The sequence below is a fragment of the Condylura cristata genome, unplaced genomic scaffold (assembly GCF_000260355.1).
Source record: "Condylura cristata isolate star-nosed mole 26May11 unplaced genomic scaffold, ConCri1.0 scaffold00001, whole genome shotgun sequence".
Taxonomy (NCBI): Eukaryota; Metazoa; Chordata; class Mammalia; order Eulipotyphla; family Talpidae; genus Condylura; species Condylura cristata.
Genome location: NW_004567102.1, coordinates 63,226,181 through 63,251,305, shown reverse-complemented (window position 1 = coordinate 63,251,305; position 25,125 = coordinate 63,226,181). Strand labels below are relative to the sequence as shown.

General features: G+C 34.4%; 1 protein-coding gene across 1 annotated transcript in view; it reads right to left on the bottom strand.

The window, feature by feature from the left end:
- The window catches only part of TRMT11 (tRNA methyltransferase 11 homolog (S. cerevisiae)), a 47,446-nt gene that overhangs the window by 21,630 nt on the left and 691 nt on the right, over positions 1–25,125 (bottom strand). The window contains exons 2-11 of the mRNA XM_004674106.2: positions 20,096–20,161; positions 18,734–18,807; positions 14,756–14,837; positions 14,574–14,666; positions 14,208–14,342; positions 13,458–13,614; positions 6,515–6,595; positions 3,293–3,457; positions 1,947–2,019; positions 1,727–1,858 (exon numbers count right to left, since the gene is read on the bottom strand). Coding sequence (XP_004674163.1) covers positions 1,727–1,858; positions 1,947–2,019; positions 3,293–3,457; positions 6,515–6,595; positions 13,458–13,614; positions 14,208–14,342; positions 14,574–14,666; positions 14,756–14,837; positions 18,734–18,807; positions 20,096–20,161 — 1,058 coding nt within the window. The remainder of the gene's footprint in view (positions 1–1,726; positions 1,859–1,946; positions 2,020–3,292; positions 3,458–6,514; positions 6,596–13,457; positions 13,615–14,207; positions 14,343–14,573; positions 14,667–14,755; positions 14,838–18,733; positions 18,808–20,095; positions 20,162–25,125) is intronic.

The following is a 25,125-nucleotide window of genomic DNA, read 5'->3' as shown; positions in this document are numbered from 1 at the left end:
GCAAGGATAAATAGATGGGACTACATCAAGTTAAAGAGCTTTTGTACAGCAAAAGAGACATTACAAAAAACAGACATCCCACTGAGTGGGAAAATTTTTCTCACACAAAACTAGCGATAAAAGATTAATCACAAAAATATATGGAGAACTGATGAAACTCAACAAAAATAAAGTAAACTACCCCATCAATAAATGGGCAGAAGAGCTACAAAGACAGTTCTCCAAAGAGGAAATACAGATGACCAACAGGCATATGAAAAAATATTCAACATCACTTGTAATAAGGGAAATGCAAATTAAAACCACAATGAGATACCACCTCACCCCAATGAGAATGGCACACCTTAAAACAACTAGCAACAACAAATGTTGGCGAGGATGTGGCAAAAAAAGAATTCTCCTATACTGCTGCAGGGAATGCAAACTAATACAGCACTGTGGAAAACTGTTTGGAGATTCCTCAAACTGCTGAACATGGAGCTTCTACACAACCCAGCAATCCCACTCCTAGGTATCTACCCAAAAGATACAAAAACACTGATTCAAAAAGATGCTTGCACCCTCATGTTTATTGCTGCTTTATTCACAATTGGAAAGACACGGAAACAGCCCAAATGCCCCAAATGGATGACTGGATTAAAAAGATGTGGTAAATATACACAATGGGATATTACTCAGCAGTCAAAAAAAAAAAGGACACATGTCTTTTGCAGCAACATGGATGGAACTGGAAAAGATCATGCTTAGTGAAATAAGCCAGAAAGAAAAGGGAAAATAACAGATGGATTCTCTCATAGCAGGAATATAAGGGAACAGGCGAGAAAATAATGATAAGGATAAACAGCTATATACCACAGACATTTTGTGGGGGTGCAGTGGAGAGTGGGATCAAAAACAGCAGGGGGAGAGAAATGCATTGGACTATGGTGATGGCACATGGGTGATTTGGTGATGGGAAGCCCAAGGGGATTGCAAATGAGATGGAAAAATGCACAAAATGATGCAAAAATAAACTATTATATATATATAATTATGTTTGTGACCTGGCAAAACAGCTACTGAACGATTATGATACATCATGCATTGATTTAATGTGGTATACAACAGGGATTGGCAATTTTTTCTCTGAAGTGCCAAATGGCAAATATTTTAGTATTTGTGGGTATAGTACTTCTGTCACATATAAGTTTCTGTCCTCTGTTGTTTCTTTTCTTAAAAAAAAAAAAAAAGCTTTATTTATTCATACAGAACTGGGGTACAGGTGAGAGGATTCATCAGTGACAGAGTGGAGAGCAGAATAGGCAAAAGATGAAGTACACTGCTAAGGGGAGCAGTGGGCGGGTCAGGAGAGGTCTGCCTCTGGGGGCGAGGATCAAATTTGCACTGAAGCAGCTGCAGCTTGCTTGCATTGCTGCACTTTAACCCAGTGAACCACCACGGAGGGCCCTGTTTCTTTTTAACGACACTTTAAAACTGTGAAAATAAATCTTAGTACAAGTGGTTTAGAAATAGAAGCTAAAGACTATATACGGCCCAACTTGATGTGAAATAAAAAGGTCAAAGCAATATAATTTTATATGCATGTATGATAAACAAAAGACTTCATACACACATTGATTATAAAGACATTTACCCTGAGTACAATTGGAGATAAGGAATGAGTGAGAGATATACAAACATCACAAGAAAAATTATATCAAAAACAAAATGATTTAATATTACATACTCTGGCGTGTACACCGGTAACCAATAGACCAGTCTTCCACCTAAGACGAGGGTCTCAGCTGCAAAGTTTAACAGGTCAAAAAACATATCACTCAGATGATAACTCAAGGAAACAGGAACGTGACTTTCTGGACTAAACAAAGAAAACAAAATTGAAAAATCAATATAAAACTGTTAAACTAAGTTAGCTGAAAAGAAGCAATGTGCTTAATTTCACATACCACTTTTCCATCCCCTTCGGCACTTCCCTCTCTGAACCTGTTCTTCTTGTAGATTCTCTGATGCCATATGGAGCTAGACAGAAAATACATGTAACATAGATTGTCAAAAGTCACCTACTCATCAGTGAGAAGCAGATGGACATCATGTGCATCCAGATGTGACACCCTGAGGACGATACAACATCATCTATGTAATATTCCATCTGAGAATGTTCACGTGAGAAATACTCTTTTCAAAATACTGGGAGTTAGGGAGGTTTGCAGGACCCTATGTTCTTAAAAAAATGTAAGTTATAAATCTTAAGAAAGGTTATGAAAATACTACAAATCAAAGGAAGCATAGAAAATGTAATATCTGACTCTACAATGGATACTAAAGGCAAAAGTATGCCATAAAGGATACTAATGGATCAATAGACAAAACTGAATAAGAAACTGTAGATTAAAGTATTGTATCAATTTACTAATTTTAATAGTCATACTTTTGTTACCTAAGAGACTATTCTTAGGAATACATGTGAAAATATAGGGGTAAAGGGCACAATGCATATGACTCACTCTCAGTAAGAAAAAAATGATGTCATAAAAATATACACACAGAGGGAGAAAAGTAATACAGCAGACTGAGAATTGGAAGATTTCTAGCTTTCATAAAGTGTATAAATACTAACTTTGCAATGCCTTGACAATGTTTTTGTTAGATTTGAAATCATCTAAGTCACCAAAGAACTGAAAAGGCTGAGACGGATGGGTTGAGAAATGATTGTGCCACCGTTCACAGATTTACTGGCAAATACTATAGAAAAGGCAGTAATGTTCTTAAATAGGATGTCTGAAAAGCCAAAGAACTCATGCGGCATGAAAACAAAGTCCTCATACACATTTTTGAAGCTCAGTAGGTTTACAAACCCAGCGGTTCACAGAATCCAACATTTCTTATAATTCTAGAGAGTAGATGCCAGTGAAAACAGGGGCTACAAAAACAAAAAGGTTACACATGGAGAAATGAAACACTCTTCTTTGAAATCTGATGCCATAATTACAAATGGCATTTTGGCTACTGTCAATATACTAATAGCCAATTATAGTCACATATAAAAACAAATATATGGCTCAAAAATATAAGCTAAAAATAAAAGGGATGGCAAATTAATCTATGTAGTTTAAAAAAAACTCTTAACTACATTCTAATCTACATCATAATTTTCTACTTACTATGTACAAAAGTCAAGAGTGGGTGAAATACTAAGACATGTTGTTATTTTTTGTGTGTTCATAAATTTTGTACTTAATATAAATGACTTTAGGAAAACAATCTTACTCTTATTTTTGTATTGAAAACTTACGATCAGTGATGATTACATCAAAATATGTGCCCTTCCTCCAAGAAGGTTTAGATGCATCTGAAACCAGGACATCAAGGTAATATTTCTCTAAACCATACTGACGAAGATTTGCCCTTATGTTTTCGTCTGGTCCTCTCCATTTCTGATTTTTCCTACTAGCCTTTCCTGAAGGGAAATAATATAAAGGAAAAGATCAATAGAAAGTACTAAATCAAAGTATTCCTATTTCTTGTCACTTAACTAAAAGTAATGCTTACGTCATCTAAATTTATATTTGCTCAATGCTTTCACTTGAAACCCTCTTTTTATGACATTATTTTTTTATTTAAAATCATTGAACAAGCACATAGGGAGTGATGAAAACAGGTAAAGGAGATCAATTTTATGGTAGGTGAGAGGATGGAAATCAGACTTTTGGTGAACCTTAAAATAGCACATACAGATGTCAAAATACATGCTTTACACCTGAAAATTCTACATTATAAACCAGCACTACTTCAATAACAAAAGGACTCATTATGCAATACATTCAAAGCATATACTAGTAAGATACAGTGTTGAACAGAACATGATGCCTTTTTAGCAAACACACCCATGTAGGTAGTGATGAATTAGATGAATAGAACAGAAACAAAGAGAGCTAACTTGGGAAATACAGGAGCTGTGCCCATGAAGGGAGGAGGCAAAATGTTCCCATAACTGGTAAAAAGTTAAAGAGGAGGCTGAAGGAAATAGTTCAAAAATTTTAGATTAAGAAACAAAAGTGAATGATGTTATCAATTAAGATCATATAAACCAAGCTGAAGAGAAAGATGATATTACTTTCGATTTATCAACCCTGATATACTGGAGATACCCACATAATGTTCACAAAAGACACAGTAGGTAGCTTGTAGGCCAGAACATATACAAACATTTGGAAATCTCTATATATGCAAATTCAAGTTGAATCCTAAGAATGACTTTTTAAAATTATCCTAATTATTCTAATTTTATACACTATTGCTTTATTATCTACTTTGCAATAAAGACAAAACAAAAATCAAAAAAAGAGAAGTATCACCTTTACATGTTACATTTACCAGTAAGAGAATGGGTTAAAGAAAGATGGCTGAAGTAAAGCCACATGTAAGAGAGGTCAAAGAAAACTATACAGTCATAAGGCAGCTGAGATAAAACAAAATGAAAGTATAACCACTAGCTCCCTGTCTAGAAAATTAAGAGGACTTTACAAAGGTCAGCACTTCCAAATATTGTAGCTCTGTGATGAGTAAAGAGTTTGTGGTAGGCATGGAATCTGGAAAATACACAGGTAAGACTGAGAGATCAAGAAGAGGCAGGAAGTAAATACTAGTTTTGTAAGAAGCATCTTGGCAAAAGCAAGAGGAAAACACAATGGTAATTAGAGGACCCATACTGGGTTGGTGGAAAAGGTCAGTATTAATAAATTAGAAGAAACTTGAATGGCTTAATACTGAATATCTTACAGTGAAAGACTAGAAGTCTTAAGAATCGGAGAATATAACTAACAGTATCTGACTGAATAATCTCTACCCAGTCAGAATTCTACCCAGGAGGACAGACAGGCACAACAACTTTGAAACGTAAGGTGAATAAAAAAAATTCAAACAGATTATAAAGAACTATTTCCTTAAAATAATCATATTGCAGGCCCTCCCTGGTGGCACAGCGGGTTAAAGCACAGCACTGAGAATCTAAAGCCACTTCAGCATGAGTTCGATCCCCGCCTGCCCCAGAGGTGACCACCTCTCCTGAGGTCCGCCTGCTGCTCCCCTCAGCAGTGTACTTCGTCGATCTGCCTGTTCTGTTCCCCGCTCTGTCTCTGGTGAAGCCTCTCGCTGCCCCTAAGCCTCTGGCCTGTACCCCAGTTCTGTATACACAAATAAATAAAATAAATAAATAAAAAATAAAATAAATAAAATAAAAAATAATAATAATAATCATATTGCAGCCGTGGTGGTACAACGGGTTAAAGCACAGTACTATGAAACTATCATAGGCAATGCAACACAAGATGGATCCATAGGGGAGTGATCCACATGGCGTGGCAGAACTCTACTGACCTGCCCACTGCTACCCTCAGGTGTATTCCAGTCAATCTGGCTTTTCTGCTCCCCACTCTGTCTCTGGTGAATACTCTCACCCCCCGCACCTCTGGCCTGTACCACAGTTCTGTATGTATAAATAAGTGAATCTTATTTTTTTAAAAAATCATATTGCTTCTAAAAGCAAACTGGAATAATTATTAGCACATTTGTTTTATTTAACAAATTGCAACCAAACAGTATCGTGCTTTTCTAGTCAACCCATTTAGGTAAACTTTATAAAATATAACTTATTTTCTTGATGGTAAATGTTATTGAATTCCTTAGTACAAAGCAGGGAAAAAGGTCACAAAGTGTAAAGCATCAAATTGCTTCAACAAAAGAAAATAAAACAAATTTTTATCAATATAATAACATGAGGCAAAGAATTTTTTAATGATTGATTCAAATTACAATAATGAAATAACACAAATACAAATAATTTCAAAATCACCAATAACACTTGACATTTTTAACACTATTTAGCTACAAAGAAACATTTTTTCAGTTGGATTCAATTTTATCCAATCATCAGTGAAACTTCTAGAATTTGAAATATTTCCAAATATTTTAAAAGCAAAGCATATGCAGATTTGAGGGTATCTCAAATTTACCCTCAATCTAAGGCAAAATCTTTAAAATTATAGCCACCTTAATAAGTATTTCAAGTGTGGGTTTTTTTCAGTTATAAAATTAAAAAATATATATGGTATACCAGAACTAGAAATCAATCCATTAAAAATGCAATGATTACTAAGAGTCTTTAAAAAAAAATTACTGTATTTTATAAAGAGTTACATGTGGATTACAGAATGGTTAGACGCTCTCTGTTATTTCTTCTTATCCAACTCTAAAGTTCATAACTTTACAGCATGCTGACACAAATACTTTTGAAAGGAAAATTTGTTGTTATTCATCTTCGTGTTGCCCTACATCACTTTGAACATACTAGATGACTTCATAAAAAGCAGATACCCAATTAAACTTATTATAATAAGTAAAACTGTAACATAATATTGTATTTTAGCATTTGAAATACATATATTTAATCCCTTGGAAAGTTAATTATTTTAAGAGTATAACTGTTACAAGAACATTGTCTAGAACCTCTACTCACCCAAACCGTGAACTGTGTTGTAGTCTATGTCTGTCCCACATACATATGCACCAAAATGAGCAGATGCTATCAGAAGGCCACCTGAAAAAAATCACAGAAGCATGTTCTGTTAGCCAGAAAGTCCTACACTCTTGTTCTTCCCCTCCTTAATACAATTTAGAATCTTACAGAGTAACTGCAGGCAGAGTACCCTAGGAATGACAATATTCCTGCTGATAATTTTTATCAAGCATGGTCCAGGAATATTTGTTCAAAACCCCGAAGCTGAGCCCACTCCACTGATCACAAATGCTCTGGCATCACTGCTTTAAAGAGCACTACTAAGGAAAATACCTTTATGTGGTTAAAACATATAAACAAGCTTATGTAATTTTGAGGTATCTATACAAAAGTATCTTACTCGTTTCTTATAAATAAGCATAGACAGCTGCCATACAAATAGATAGCAATAAATACATGTGGGCTCGAGTCCCTCTAAAATTACAGAGTTTCAAATAACTAAAGAGGTATTAAAATACTGGGAAAAAGTGTAGTTACTTCTATAACCAGTGAAGCAATTGTCTCTTATTTTAAACTATAAAATTCTAATAATTATCACCAAATATATGTAAACAACAAAACATTAACTTTTCTGTTAATATTACAGCCAATACAAAAACAAAAGTTCCAAATCATTCAAAGAAAAATTTGACTGGACTAAACAATTTGGAAGCTATAACCAGTATACATATGAAAAAATCCTAACAGATTTAAAAATTTAATGAATTATTTTAAAAGAAAAGGTAACTTTTTTTAATTTTGTAAGAAAAAATTCAGTGTAATTTAATTTTAAAAATCATATTTTTTATTTTAAAAAATCTACATTTTGTAATTATCCAAATTAAACCTCTCAGAGCTTGGGCAAGTCCTAATAGCTGAAACTAGAAATACATTTTTAGACTACAAGTTGTGCACAGTCGCAGACATGAAGTAAAGACAAGGCCTATTTCCCTTAGATCCTTTGAAAAGTGATCTCTAAAATTAAGATGGGTAGTGCCTCCAGAGGATCAGGATCTATAAACTAATGCTGTTCCTTCCATATCCACTTAAAACAGAGTCTGGTAACATGTACTAAAGATACTTGGCTTGTGAAAAAACTCCAACTGCATCCTGTGTAAGTCCACGAAGAAGAGAAATGTAGAACTCAAAGTGCAGAGGAAATCAAAATCTAGGTCCCCTCATAGTAACTGAAAAAAATCACTCATAGTAACTGAGTGATAAGATAAATAAGAATGCCTACGATATCTACAAGTCCATATTTAAGGAAGGTACTGTATGTGACGACTCGGAATACTCACAAAGTCACTTCACCCAAATTAGAGGAATTATCACAATTCTGCCAATTAAGGCAGATACTCACCTAGAAGAACTAGTTGACAAGGGGAACAGAATAGCTTTCCTGCGCTTCCTTAAACAGAACCTTATCCATTTGGTTAAAGTGAGTTTTGAGAAGAACCAATTTAGAGCACATAGCTGAAAGGAGATGAATAATCTGTTAGATTTCATCTATTAGTTGAGTTTGTGCCCTCGCTTTATGCTTTTAAAGTTTTAAATAAATCATTATAAACTAGTTTCTCTGATTTGGCTACAGGGTAGTAATGACTATTACTATTTGTTTTTTGTGTGTTTGCTTTTTTTTCCAGCAAAACTGAAGTATTTCTGCCTTTAGTTATACCTCCACTGGTGTTTCCTTGGAAGCTTTCTGGTGGAAAATATAATAAAAAGAGAGGTGAAGTGTCAAGAGAGCAAGTAACGTGACTCACCCAATGTCTTAGTACAACACCAAGTATAAAAATACCACACATGTGACTTAGGCTAGCAATTCAGTGTTTTAATTTCTCATTACTTAAATAGCAACCACTTTAAGGTTGGGGTAATACAAGCAGAAGGACACAATAAGTGGAATTTACGATACAGAAACTAAGTTATGGTTTTTACCTTTTGAGATTTAAGCTTTGCAAAAGTATAAAAATGAGAGACTGGATTTGGGTTTTGCTAAGATAAAAGGAAGAAAAATAGTTGATATAAATATATCTATTTTATCCTTTTTTTAAAAGAGCTCAAAACTAAAAGCCTGAGCAAAAAGATTTTGCCAGAAAATAATAACAAACTATTAGATTCAGGAAAAAGACTACAAAAAATTGTGGACAAATGGGAGGCACTGATTATTACCCAGACTTACAGAAAGTTACTCTCTCCTAACTTTGTCTTGCTAACAGTATTCTCCCTGAACCAGGACAATTTCCCAAAACTTGGCTCTTTGGTCTATCATTTTGCAAATTCAAAGGTACTTCACTCCTTTGGGTGGTTTTGTTGTTGTTGAGTTTCAAAGGCGCTACTTTCTTTTTCTTATACCTACTGGTTAATCTGAAGGTAGAAGAGAACAAGCAATATGCCCAGGGTGTATTTTCAATAGCTAAAGGTGCTAATCCTCCAGAGAGGGGTCAGGGAGAAGGGAGAGCTACAGCTATACAGTTGTCATTAATCACACCAAATACATACAGCAACAGGCAGATATTATTATCAACTATTTTCACCACAACCAAAGAACTAGAGATTTATAACTTTAACCCTCAATTTCTTTGCTGCCTTAATTTGCCAGTAGTTGCATAATAGTAGTACCTTAGCAATTAGTAAAAGGGACTAGAAAATGAGTTTAGGGCCAAACTACTTACCCTCACCATTCAATATTACCCATATCTAACCTTACTCTAAAAAAAAAAAAATTCTAAGTTCCTAAACTAGTAATTAAAAAAGTGATAATCATTAGTTAATGTGACAAGCAACTCCTTAGAATTTTAAAGACACTTATCATCACTCTTAATTCTTATAATATATTACTATCACCATTTTGTAAATGATGCAACATTTTAAGAATCTAGCATAAAGTCACATAGTTAACTGACAGGGAAGGAATTAACTCACTTCTTTTCTCTATGCCATGACATCCGCTTTAGGGTCAGCACCAATTAAAAGTAAATGTACATTTATTTAATTAAGTAAAGATGAAATTATTTAATAAAAGTTGTATATCACCCAAAAATCTTGTATCATAAGCAGGATACCTTTATAGGAATTCAACACATCTATGTTGATGATTCCTTCTGTTACACTCGTGTTAGAAACGCTTCCTAAAATACAGAGAACTGACCTAGTGATAGTATATTTTTTCTTTCTGGAAATACACAACTTAAAAAAAAAGTTAACTAAAATGAGAATCAGTATACTTGCTAAAATGGAAATGAAAATTTTCTGTAGCTAGTGATATTCTGCACAACAGTAACAGATTGTCTAAAAGGAAAAGGAAAGCTGTTTAGGAGAAAATATAAAAATAAAAAACAACTTTCTGGGCCCTCCCTGGTGGCGCAGCAGGTTAAAGCACAGCACAAAGAAGCTTAAACCACTTCCGCATAAGTTAGATCCCCGCCTGCCCCGGAGGTGACCACATGGCGTGGCAGACCTCTCCTGACCCACCCGCTGCTCCCCTCAGCAGTGTACTTTGTAGATCTGCCTGTTCTGCACCCCACTCTGTCTCTGGTGAATCCTCTCTCCCTCCGCATCTCTGGCCTATACTCAGTTCTGTACGAATAAATTAATAAATTTTAAAAAAATAATAAAAATAATAAAAATTAAAAATAAATACAAAACAACTTTCTTTTTACTTTCCCAGAAGCTCTTTACCCTATTTCCCTATTTCCTCTACATCCCTGAAAGCATCACAGGTCATGAGGATCAGCAGATATTGGGAAACAGATACATTTCAATTTGTGTACCTTTAGAATGAAAAAGGGATTGGAAACACTGAAAAGGGGATAGAAGGAATAAATATCAATTTGTGAAAAAACATGGCCATGAAGCAGGGCACAGGACTACTGTCTCTCCAATCCTTCAGAAGGTACTACCCATCAGTGAGACAAAGGCTCGAGAAAAAGGACAATTTGTGCTTTAGAACTGTGCCTATTCACACTGATTCCCTATTATCAGTTTCAAAACAAAACCATCAAAAACTAGCTAACATGTTAAAATTATGATTAAGCTATATACAAACTATGAAGATGTATTTTTGCAGTACTTTTGCAAAGATCTTCCTCTTTCAATTTTACATGAACTGTCCTATATATTGCAATTAACCTGCTATTAGTTGTCCTGCATAAATGATCTGTATTACCCACTCCAAGGCGCTTCCCAAAAGGAACTTAGAGGCAAGTCTCCTTTCCTCTTAGCATACTACAGGCAATCAACAGCTTTACTGTTACAGCAGTTAGCATTTGTAACACACTCAGTTTATCTAAATCAAGGGTAGATATTTTACCTATACTAGAACTCCATAATTAAATCTTATGGTCTGGTCTATGTATATGCAGCCAAGTTAAGCATCTCTACATCTACAGCTCAAAGAACTCTTCTCATTTCACAGAGTTGTTTTAAAATCCAAAAACAGTATTAAGTAGTAATGAAGAGTTCAGCATTTGGAAACAGATTAGATCTATTCTAAACATCTATAAGACAATACATCTACAAGACAGTAACTCCAATGGACCAGAGATCTGGAAGAGAAAAACTTTAACTACAAAAGTACTGAAAGAAAATGCAGCTGAATTCCTATGTAAGTTGAATAGAGAAAAAACTTTCAAATTGTAAAAAGAAATCACATGTAAGTCAAATTAAGCTTGGAGAAAATGCTTGCTATGTATCATAAAATGTTTATATATTTAATTTATATATTTAGTAACATATATAGCCATATACATGCATACATATTTCATACAGGAAGGAAGGTGGGGATGAGTGGGTATTCCAAAGTCCCTAACACGGGGTTTTAAAACTGGGTGGCACGGAAGAGGGTTTGGCCTTCCTGGTGGTGCAAAAGGGTTTAAGTCCCAGCACTATGAAGCTATCCATAGCCACAGCAACGTGAGTTGGCTCCCTGGCCAAGGAGCTAACCCACATCCCACATAAATGAAACAGACCTCTCCTTTCTCGTCTGCTGCTCCCCTCAGCAGTGTACTTCAAGTAGGTCTGCCTGTTCTGTTCTTATATGCATAAAGAAAGAAATCTAAAAAAAATAAAAATTAGGTGTCTGGGAAGGAGGATGAAAAGATCTACCTCAAATCAAACAAACAAATGAGCAAAATGCATTAAAGATAATGACCCTAAATGATAAAAAATTTTTGGAATCCATTCACAATAAGTGAAGTACAGACACCATGTTGGGACAACATTTCACCCAACAGATTGGAAGAACTTCAAAAGTTTTAACAATTTTTTGGTACTTTTCTGGTGAGGTTGTGGGGAACCAGGATTCTCCTATGTCTGGCAAGAATATAAAATGTTATAATGGAGAATTTGACAACACTGAATAAATCTACTATGCATATTCTCTTTAACCCAGCAATTTCACTTACAGGAATTTACCCTAGAGCTCTGTCTCTAACATCAGGAAAGTTTATACACACTAGATTATTCACTGCAAGCATTATCTGTAACTGCAAAACATTCCTGTAAGTTTTTCATTATTTTCTGAAAAATTTCAAAAAGTGGGGGATGTGTTTAGGATAAAGAACATAGGAAAAGGGAATAGATAGTATGCTGGGGGTATGAAGACCATGTTGGTGTGGAAGAACAAACAGTCACTAGTGTATTAAGGCAACAAGCCCAGAAAATCTTCCACACACTAGAAATCGCTTCACCTTGTTGCTATATCTTCCTAATCACAGTGGGCACATTCCTAAATTATGATTTATGATTTAACAGCTGGCTGGCAGACCTCAATGCAGAGGGAGGCAGTTTCATCACAGTGGTTAAAAGCATGAGCTCAGGAGTCAGACCACTTGAGTGTTGAAATCTCATTAAACTTATATACTATATAACTCTGAATAAGTCACTTAACCTGCTGGTGCCGTAACTCTTCAAGAAGACTTAAAAGTACCTCTATGCTAGTTAATATAAGAATTGCAAGCAACACTCAAAGGCACAGCACAGTATCCGATGCATTTACTACTCAACAAATGTTTCATATCTCTGCTTAGAAATATGAACTCCAACCACAAGTATTAATTCTTCCTACACAGTCTAAATCACAATGGGTTTAGCCAGACAAACAAAATACGACTACTTCTTAGATATGAGCAAAACCAGACAAAAATAGTTAAGCAGGAAAATATTTTCAGAATCAGGTATAAACTCAGAATTTCAAGCTTCCCACTCTAGATTAGTTACATGGACATCCCAATCAAATGTACACAGAACCAAAACAGTGGAGGGAGGGAAATGCACTGGACTATGGTTATGGCACATGGGTGATTTGGTGATGGGAAAACCAAGGGGATTGCAACTGAGATGGAAAAATGAGCAAAAATATGTAAAAATAAACTATTATAAAAATTTTTAAAAAGTACACAGAACCGAGGTCACAACAGATAAAAACTTACCCCATTACTACTTAGCACTTTTCTTTCTTTTACACTTAATTATAAAGCTCCTCAAACCAAATCAAGCTGGCATACTGTTTTTCTCCATCTAAATATAATATTATCAATTTAAAAGATGAATACTTTTTAAACCTTTTAACTCAGATTTTCCTGTTTATCAAGTCTTTTCCCTGTTTTTCTATTCAAATAAATAATACAGCTTTGCATGTCCACAATGTTGATATTGCCATGTATGGCATGCTTCCCCCTAGTGGTTTACTTGGGGGAAAAAAAACACACAAAATGCTATTAGTATCACCTCTAAAGAGGCAAAATTGTTAACCTCTGATGAAGCTATTACACAAATACGTGATTTTCTTAGATATTATCTAAAGATATTTAAAAGATTAATCTATCCATTTAAACTTATAGCAAAAATGACCTTTACTAATATAAACAACATCTATTTCTATGCTGCTGAATAGTTAAAATACCTGTTCCAACAAATGGATCAAAAACAATATCATTTTCTTTCACTTTTCCATGATTGGCCATGATGAATGATAAACCGGCATCCATGCTGGTATTGCCAATAAAGTGCCTCTTTTTGACACTGTATGACTCAATAAGTTCTCTCTGTCCATCAGCAATCTAGATCAGAGATAATTGTCAAATTCCAAATTAGTAAAAGCATACAGATTTAAGGCAAGCATTCACAATAAAACCACTTCCCATTCATCACTACTATAAACTTATTCTGTTAGAAAATATGAATGAGATATAGAGTAAAATGTTTTTTACTTAGTGCTTTACCATTTACTTTAACATTTCAAACCAAATTCAACTGAATTTGAACAGTTTTTCCAGGACTGGTAATGAGCTGACTTTGCCCATCTTTTTTCTCCCCTAAATAACACTCTGTAGCAAAAAGGCACAGCTTCTACTCATTCACTCATTGTTACTGCACATTTATTTTCAGAATGGAAACCAAGTAGTTTAGATTTTCTAACAAGTCTGTGTCAGTGTTTCCAGGTATACAAGGACTCCTTATCTAATGAGTCTCATGTACTTCATAATAACCTCTGAAAAAAAAATATATACCCATAAACTTTTCAGTGATTTAAAATTATACAGTATTTCTGACTCCAGCAGCTTTAAAGTTCTACATGTAGTCATATGTAAAGGTTTTGCATTTCATTCTCCAAGAAACAAGCTAAAACAGGGAAAAAGGAAAACTTGCTTACCCATCTACCAAAATAAATATTATGTGGATTCTCAGGGATGCAGTTTGGATTTAAACCATAATCCTCCAAAACAGAGAATATATGCTGTGGCTTCTTTAAATTAACTTTTCCTTCAAATGGCAGAAACTCAAGTGCCTAAAAAATAAAGCAATTCTAATGTCCTATAAAAATACAGAAGGAAAAATAATGTGGTGCTCATACAGTAATACACATATTCTAAGTCTAGATATCAGTATTAAATAAAACAAGAAAAATACTTAGCACAACGTGGTACAAAGTAAGCACAGATAAGACACTATTATCTATGAATAGTGGCCAGACTATATTAATCTCTCAGGTGTTTGTGCTTTTGCTAAATTTACTTACATCTATTCGTTTGACTTTTTCTTCTTGTGTCAATGTTTTATTAAATGTGTGAATCTTTATTTTATATGTAGAATCTGAATGTAAAAACGGAACCTAAAATAAAAGCAGAAAAAAATATTTAAGCTTATTTATTTGATAGTATGTGCAACTAATTCTTTATAATACTATGTTTCACTACGCACCATCTTCTCCACAGGATAGTTTTTAAGAGAATTGTACAGCTCCTCTGGAGATTTTCCATGACCCCAAAGTTCAAATATAGACCTAGGAAATAAATTATTGGTACCAATTTTAGTAAAGAAATTAGATCATACAGTAATGTGTAATAACTGCTTTATCAGCTCTTTGTATTCATAGCACTAAAACAATTACTGTCCATTTTCTAAGCTATATGCATCCTAGTAACAAAGTCCAAATCAAAAAGGATCAAACTTTACACAAGGGTGAAATTTAACAGATTTTTCCTAGTTTTCACCACTATGTTTTTATACTAGAACACAATAATGCAGTAAAATAACTTAAATATTTAATTATAAACAAAAGATGTTTTTCCAACACCTTCCCCATAAAACAATTAGGTGAAATTGTAAATTAACACTGAGTGACCATTAGCAATTATTAGTTATTTTGCTAACTTACAAAACCAAAATTCCTGATAGGGAAAATTTTTTCTAGCCTCCATCAAGGCTTGAAATTGCCAAGAACATTTAAGCTTTTAATTATTATTAATGTTTAAAATTCTAAGTTTGGCCAATTCATTTTTTCAACAAATATGAATTAAGGGTTATATATAAGAACAATTGTTCTAGGCACTAGCACAGAGAAAGAATATAGTTCAGTGCTCTTATAAAATTTATATTCTAAGGAAAAAGACAGACCCCTGTGGGCACAAACTTAGAGAAATACAGATTAAAAAAAAAAAAAACTTCTAGAAAGGGAAACCTTGAAAAACAAATATAAACAGCTTTTTTTTTTTAAAGGTAATATTGGTGACAACATTGTACGTGATTTAAGGGTACAGGTTCATACCTCTTTGAGGTATGTTATCACACCATATCCAACACCAAAATACCCATAACCCTCCAGTGTAGACCACTGGGCCTCTTGCCTCCTTCCTACCCTGTTTCCCTTACCCTATGCCTTCTCCCCTTCTGCTAGCTTTACTCTACAGTCAGATTTCTAAAGGTTGTTTTGGTTTAGTTTTGCCTGTTCTTTTGTTTTGGTTCTTCACATTCCACACGAATGATCAACTTGTTTAGTTTTCTTTCTCCCTCTGACTTATTTCACTTGGCATACCCATCCATGTTGTCTCAAATGGCAAGATTTCATAACCACAAAAATCACATCTTTATCCATTCATTGTTGTTTGGGTACTCAGGTTGTTTCCATTAACTTGGCTATTGCAAATAATGCTGCAATGAACATAGGAATGTACATTCTTCTTCAATGTAGTGTTCTTCCATTCCTCAGATAGAGTAGCAATGTCAACCATCTATGGGAGATCTATTTTTACGGTTTTGAGAAGCCTCTATACTGCTTTCCATAGGGACTGGACTACTACATTCCCTCCAACAGGATTCCTTTTATTCTTGCCAATATTGCTGTTCCTATGTTTGTTTTTCATAAAGCTGATTCTCATGAAAATGAGGTGGTTATCTCATTGTGGGTTTGATTTGTATTTCTGGTAAGTGATGTTGAACAAATTTTCGTGTGCCTGTTAGTTATTTGTATATCTTCTTTAGAAAAGTGTCTATTTAGCGCCTGTGCTCACTTTTTTTTAAAAGATTTATTTATGCATACAAGAACTGGGGTACAGGCCAGAGGTGCAGAGGGTGAGAGAATTCACAGAGCGGGGAGCAGAACAGGCAAAATGACTGAAATACACTGCTGAAGGGAGCAGCGGACAGGTCAGGAGAGGTCTGCTGTGCCAAGTGGGTGAGCAACCTGGCCGGGAATCAAACTGGTGCTTCAATGGCTCTGGTTAGCTTTATAACACTGTGCTTTGACCCACTGTGCCACCAAGGAGGGCCCATTTGCTTACTTTTGAATCTTATTTTTCTGTTGTTGAGTTGTGTTCAGTTTTCATGTATGTTGGGTATTAGCCCCTGGTCAGTTGTATGACATGGAGTTATTTTCTCTCATTCAGGAGGATGTTTTTTCATTTTAACGATAACTTCATTTGATGTAGTCCCATTTTTTAATTTTTGCTTTTTTCCACCTTGCCCTCGGAGGAAATCCCAAAGACATGATTAAAGTCAATATAAATATTGCCCATTTTCTTCTCTGCATTTTATGGTTTCCAGTCATACATACAAATCTTTAATCCACTTATTTGAGTTCATTTTGGTATGGTGTGAGTGGTCTGGTTTCTTGTTGTTTTTCTTTTGCATACAACAACCCACTTTTCTCAATACTGTTTGCTGAAGAGACTTTATTTACTCCATAATAGTAACTACCCATAAAGTGTGGGTTTATTTTTAGGTCTAGGTTCTCAATTCTATTCCTTTGGTCTGCATGTCTATTTTTATTCCAAAGCCATATTGTTTTGACTACTATAGCTCCATAGCATAATTTGAACTCTGGAAGTATAATAGTTCCATTCCTCTTTTTGATCAAGATGGCTTTGGCTACTCAGGGTATTTTGTGTTTGAATACAAAATTCAGTGATGTTTGAAGACCTAACATTTGACATAACTCACAATACAAGAGGGTTATTGTAAGGCCTTTTAAAATTAAGTCACTTATTCTTCATAAGAACCCTTTGAAGTAGCTGTGAGTTAGTTCTCACCCATTTAACCAAAAAGACACAATGAGAATAAATAGTCATACAGCAAGAATGAAGCTAGGGTTCAAATTCAATCCACCAATAATAAAATATATTCCTTTAGAATACACTATTTCTTAAAAATGCAAACAAACAAAAAAAAACAGAAAATGACTAGCCATTCAGAAAAGGTACAGATGGTTCCACAAACCATCATTAATCTGCTAATAACAACATCACTAAAATTTCTGACCAAAATCAATAAAAATATAACACAGTATATCCCCCTTTTCAGAAAAATTTATGTAACATATTAGTAAATCTATATTCAAAATAGTCAAACTAAAAAAATAAAATGTAATATAAGCATCGTTTATAACTGGAATATTCATTTATAACAATACCTTTTTTAATTATAGCTTTTCATAGTAAATAGTTTCCATACATATGAATGCACTATTATGATACCTATGCTAGACTTATAAAGTTTGTATGAACTTTATAAATATGCCATATTTTTAGGAGGTGCTATATAAATAAGCATGATTGTCAATTTACTACTATAAATGATCTAACATATTTCAAAGATTACAGCAATAAAATGAACCTTGCAGAGAAATAAAAATACTGCAATAAACTATCCTTTAAGAGAAGGGTGGAAATGGAATTGGAAAAGATATATAAGGAAATCAATGGTTTTGTAATTATGTCTTTTTTTAAAAAAGTGGCAAATACTTTAAAATGTTGAGATCTGAGCTGATAGGCACCTTAGTGCTCTATTTCCCTCTGTTTTTTTATGGTATGCTCAAAACAGTCCATACTAAAAGTCAATCAATTAAATCAAAGAAATTTTTAATTCCTATTCTAGGACACACACACAAAAATGAATTTAAGTTAATTTTGACCTGCTAAGTCTTTTTCAGTTTTGGAACAATTTGTGCTACAGTTCAAACTGTGAGTTTTTATTCTTTGAAAAGGAATTTCTCCTTTTCTATATATTACATAAACAAAAAGACCTATCAGTAATACTAATCTTACTTAGCTATCAATTTAAGTATAAGCTTAGCTTTGTAAAATATACAGAGAATAAAAGCAATCAAGGAAACTGTCATATAACACAATTATCAATCGTACCATTAATCAAACATGTTTATATAATATAAAAAAGTTATGTTTGTGCTTCTGCCATTTTACCACTGAGATTCTCTCACTGGTTCATCAGTTAACTCTTCTGTTCTCCCACCACCATCTAGTGGCAAACATGGGCAACTGCAAACTAAACTGAGCCCCCATCCTCTTGCCCCCAACCTTTCCCATCTTCTAGCAACAGAGCACAAAGTAGGACTGAAAAGTATGGTTTACATTCATGCAGGGGAACATTATAGATTTCTCTTACTTGGCACACACTGTCCGTTTCATTAAGTTTCTGGCAATGTCTTCAGAGGGAATGTTAAGAATCCAAAAAGGAGACTGGAACAAATAATAGACAACTTCTAAGTAGCTTTATGACTACATATGCTTTTATGTACATCAAAAGAGTGACCCCTATTTGCTACTTTGATGTAGAATATCTGATTTAAATCTAATCAAAATAGTAATTGTTACAAGGGTATAAAAAATTAAACTATTTTAATAGGTAACGTGATAGGAAAATACAGTGCAACACTTTCATAAATGACTATAAATAAAATTATCAACAAACTCAGTGTCATTTAAGGCTAAATTTCCATTGTTCTCTTATGCAATTTGACCAAAAGAATTATTATTGCTAACCATTCCTTATATCTATAACAGATATATCTCTATATATCTTTTAACTTCTAAGTAATATATTTCTTTCAATGATCTTTTGTAGACCGTTGTGGCCAATTGATGGGTTGTGGAGGGGGAAGAATGATTCAGAAAAACTAAATCATTGTAGAACATCATTTTTTAAAATAATATAATAGTTGGAGTATCATTGGTTTAATTGTTATACAATCTACCCTTATTTTTTTATAATAGAAGGAGAAAAAGCTCCAGGTGCATCAGGGAGTTCTCCAACCCTTTGTCCCAACACCCAGGATAGCAGGCACTTTTAAACTCCACCCATAAAGGACCTAATCTCAGTTCATCACCCTTTCCCAATTATATCCACCTTCCTTCAATAAGTGAAACTCAAAAAAGCACAAATCCAAAACAAGGGGATTTTCAACTGATTCATCTTTTGCAAGAAATCGTCCTTCCTATACGAAGCTTTCTTCTTCCAATATTTATACTTTTCTACAGAAAATTTCAAAATAATCCAAACAGAAAAACAAGGTCATCTTAATATTAACTTTATTGGGAAAAATTAATGAGTTCTTTTATTTTGCAAACTTTTCTAATACACTGATAAACCATTAATACAATGTGGAAAGTTCATAAACTCACAATCTTATATATGCACAATTTTAAATTTTAAAATATAACCCTGAAATTCTGCTAAGTTGTAAATTATAATTCTAATCATATTACCAAAAGATTTCTCTTTTCAAGGAAGGGATAGACACAAATTGTGGTATAACTGTTGAATTAAAAATTCTAAACGAATACCCCTAAAGGAAATAAATCTAACTTTTCAAAACTAAGTTTATTTCCAAAATAGAATTTTTCTTTAATTTCCCCTAGAAACAGATACAACCACACAAATATGAATTTAAGATTTCCAGTTCATTTCTTCAAATCTATTGATAAGTAACTACATATGGCCTACCAAAAAACCAGAAATTCAACTTACCTTTCCATACGTTTCCTGACTATTTGTGAACTGCCCTCCAAAAAGTGAAAGCAGAGACTTTATTTCCTATAGTGAAAATAGTATAGGAAAAAAAAAAATACATTTTAACAATAGGGAACTTGAAGTCTATTAACTGATACAGGCATAACATAATTTTTTAAAAAAGAAGAGCGGGCCGATGCACTCCTGAGCACTTACATGCAACATCAAATAAATCAAAATTCTGGGTTATGGGAAAATTTTATAATTGCAACAACATAAGTAATTTCTGAAAAATTTCAAACAGGAGAGATGCCAAAACTTGATTTAAAAAACTATTGATTTTTAAAAAGGAAGATTACTAAAACAATCAATTAGTAACCCTGACAATAAAATAATTAAACAGACAATTTGAGGTGTTGAGAAAATAGTTAATTAGAAAGCATCACTATGGATTCATTGGGCACAAGTTTGATGAGTTACTCTTCTTCCTGGTAAAGTTGCAGAACTAGAAAAAACATAATAGCCACTTTAAAAACCTTGTGTATGCAAAGCTGAGATCTGTTCATGTAGTGTGTATATTCTATGAATCAATTAGTTTGTATTACTAAGCACAAGATGCCTACACATTTTAGGAATGTACTACTAACAAAATGCGCCTCTTGGAAAAACACAGTACTCCACTCCTTCATGTAGGTGTTTTAGAGGAAGTAACCTAAGGAGAGCTCAGTGTCCCAAGGCTGGGTGGCCACAAGCCCCTTTAAGCTCCCAACTGGGAGAGGAGCTTTTAACACTAAACCTTTTGTGAACCACAACTGCCTGGTGTAAGCCAGGAGAGTCCTCCACTTCAGCCTTAAAAAGAATGGAAGGTTTGATGCATCAATATTTTCTCTGTTTTTTATTTTGTCTACACAACAAATCATTCTTTTTTTTAATTTCTGGTATTATAAGGGACTGAATTCTGTTAAATTATATGAAGAAAATAGAAACTAGCAAACACTTATCAGTAAATCACCTGATGGAGCCCAAAAGTCATTCTGCAAAACAGATGACACAAATCTAAATAAGAGGCATCAGTAGAGCTGGGAACCAGAGGCCATGGTTTGATTTTCAGTTCTTCCGAAGAGTAGCTAATTGGTTTTACACAACAAATTTAACTGCTTCCACTCTCAGTTCCAGCACCTTTGATACAGGAATCCTAATGACCTCATAAGATCAGTAGAGAGGCACAGAATCTGGTCTGTTCTAAAGCGGATCAAAAGGCTGCCCACAACACTGTCCTTGAAATCCAGTAGCTCAAGAAAGCCAGACTGACAGAGAAATAATATGGAGAAGAAAAAACAGTTATAGACTACTTAAGTCTGGAGTGAGCATTATTTATCCCACTTTAAAACATTGTGAAATCAGCTCTACATTTGAAACACCGGTTTGCTTATTCTGGAATACAGTGTTAAAAATCAGCAACTAGCTAAAACACAAGGCCCAGAGTTTAAAATAAAAGTGAAGAATTACTGGAAGTTGTATGCCATACCATTAATTTCATTATCCAAAATTTAAGCAGTGACTTAGAATTGCAAGTAAATATGACAGCCCAAGTTTCAAATTTTTAAGCTAAGTATCAATCTACTTGGGAAAGGCAAAACACAACAGTTATTATATCTTATGGCAGATTTACTTTTGAGAATCTTTTTATATTAGGAACAAGAAAAATACACTGGATGCTGGATATTAAAATGTGACGCGGTCTGAGACATGCCTGAAGCATTAACATGCATAAGTTTTTCAATACTTTAGCCATTTATGTTTTCATCCACTCAATTTACTTCAGAACAACAATAAAATTTAAGTGTGTGAACTTTTAGTACCATCAGGTAGCTATCAACTAAAATTTACCCTAATTAACGCTACAGAAGTAAAAGCAGACCACGCATATATTCCTAATATCTCATTTTAATTCATAAAAGGCAGCTACTCTACTAGTTACAGCTTTCTTGTCTAGCAGATCGTATAAAACTATTGACAATCGCTGAGTTGCCCTGTCCCAGGGGATACTATTGTACTTACTTTAACATTGATTAAACAATTAATGTTTAATGTTATGATTTATGTAAAGAAAATATGTATTTATCCTCAGGGCGTTTAAGGTCTCTTAAAATTAACAAAATATTTAACCTAGTAACTGAAGTATGAAGTGTGAAACAGTAAGTGCTGTTTAAGAAGTAAAATCATCTTTTTCTATAAAAGACACAGACCTACGTCTCTTGTACTTCTTAGCCTAGAGCAATAAAAGAATGTCCAAGAGTAAGCTTCTTCCTTCTCTCCTCAGATAACGTGCATTCTCTAATATTTCAGCAAGGAATTAAAGAAACTAATAATATTGAGTACCAAAAAGATGCATTGTTTCATCCAGGTTAAGCTGAGGAATTCCCATATGATAATGTATGAGGTGAGACACTGCAAACATAAAGACATTAATGTGAAAATCAGATCAAAATGAAAAATAAGAATGCAATGATTTGGGTATGTGTATTCCAAAAGGGAAGCTTTAAAGTCAATGTAAGAATGTTTTAAATTTAGATTTAGATTCATCTGGCTTAAAAGCTCCACAACCGCAATAATATTTAGCCTGGGAAATAGTATTCTATTATAAAGTGGTGTTTAATATAACCACAAGGAGGAAAAGAAAAAAATAGTAAAATCAGGGCCCTCCTGATGGCACAGCAGGTTAAAGCACAGCACTAAGAAGCTAAAGCCACTTCAGCATGAGTTTGATCCCTGCCCTAAAGGTAACCCACATGGCTCAGCAGACCTCTCCTGATCCACCCGCTGCTCCCCTCAGCAGTGGACTTCCACAGTCGGCCTGTTCTGCTCCCCATTCTGTCTCTGGTGAATCCTCTCACCACCTCTGCAGCTCTGGCCTGTACCCCAGTTCTGTATGCATAAATAAATAAAATCCCTTTTTAAAAAAAAAAGAAAATTTAAAAAGTGTATTGAATTTTAAGGCGGGAAAGATTAGTTCAGTTTCAGAAATTTCAATGAAAACTGACAAGCCCAAAAGTACAGGAAACACCTATACAGATGAGAGGGCTTCCACTTCCAGTGATAGCAAAGTAGGCAATTCAGATTAAGCCTTCTGTTGAGAACTAGAAAAATCTGACATGTGCTGGAAAACATAAGCAAGTTCAAAAATTACCCAGCCAGGATCTGCAATGGACAGATCCCAAGGTGCACTCACTTGTTCTTTAGAACATTTACCAATCCCTAAAGCAGCTGTGAGGTGGATATCCTTCTGACAGCTTAATGAGCAAGAGGGGCAAAGAGTGTATTAATTACTTACAGTCACTGACAGGCTTGGAGGAGCTACCACAGTTTCTTGCCTATCTCAACTTTGATCAACTTACCTAGAATTATTGGTTTCTCATCAATGTTGTAACAAAACCACCTTATTTTGTTGTGTCATTTTAGGGTGCCCATGGGGAAGAAAGAAGACCTGACACACCATCTGTTTAGAAAGGGATCTCAAAATGTGAAAAACCCAAAGGGTAAGGGTAAATCAGTACAGAAACAACTTACTGACTGAAAATGAATTCAAGTGATTCGAAATGTTAGTGTTCTCATGTGCTCCTGTCTTATAGAGGATTTATTTTACATCACCCTTCTGCAAATATGAAAACACAACACCCAGCACATGTATTTAAAAAAACCAACACACACCCAAGGGAACAAAGCAAAAATATACAATAGAAATGGACTCACATACTTTCATTTTAACATATCCGCTTTATATATTTAAGGGGAAAAACAAAATTAATCTAGGCATGGTATAAAGAAACAAAAGAAAAGGAAATTGTAGATCTGAAAAAGAATCAGGTAAAAAACAAAAGTTAACAAGTAAATATGTGTGTAAAATCTAAATGAAAACTGACTACATAAAAATCAATAAATTAAAGGGTGAGTTAAGAAAGACCCAAACCAGAGAAAAGGTAGCACAGAAAGCAAAGGCCAAAGCAGGACAACACAGGTCACTGCTTAGGGAATGTTAGAAGAGTCAGTGTGACCGGTTAGGCTAGAGGGAAAAGTGGGAGCAGACAGCATGGTACACTGCCAAGCCTTGAGTGCCAGAATAAGGAGGATCTACAGTGAAACAGCGCTGAACTTTGGGGCTTACGCCACAACACTAGGGCACTAGGGTAACAGGCTGAGGAAGAATTCAAGAAGGAAGAACCGGGAGAAATCATCAAGTACTAGGGATATTATGCAAAGACTCCCAAATATTTATTACAAGTTCAGATGGCTCTATCATGCTATACGCATATTCATGTATTTACTGCCTCCTGGTCATCTCTACATAATGTGATATTACATCAAATTCAACATAACCAAAATTTAAATCTTACATTTACCTGGGTTCTCTATTTTAAAGCGGAAACTCCACTCCAGGAGTCATCCTTGACTGATTTCTGTCACATTCAACCAGTCAATGATGATTTTACTGTCTAAAGTTTTTCCACTCTACCCAATCCTCATATCCCTTTTCTTCAGTTAAGGCCTCCTTTGTCTAATAACCTGACTCTTTACAGCAGACTCCTTACTATCTGACTACAGAGTTCCTCACCTTATGTCAGGGTTACCTACGAATCTTACATCTTAAGCTGAAATGTCAGCAGGGAGCAGCAGATAACTGCCACCGCCCACCATCAGGGCAGAGTATCTTACTGCGCTTTGTACTGAACGGGTATCACTTTCACACTATTATGAAGTCAAAAAATCCTAAGTGGAAACTAAGTATAGTCTTACTCCTCTCAAATCCACATTGCTGCTTTTTTGTTTGTTTGTTTGCTGGTAACTTAAACCTCTTCAAATAACTTTCAAGATCCAGGTATTCAAGGTTTTGCAAACGGAACTCGTATCTACCTCTTCCTGGGCTCTTCTTATAAATCTAATGCTACGCAAATTGGTAATCCGTTAATAATGAGGAGCTAATTCTAATACTAGTAATTGGAATTTACTTACTTCTTTCCATGGTCTGGCTAACTCCTGCTAAACCTTTA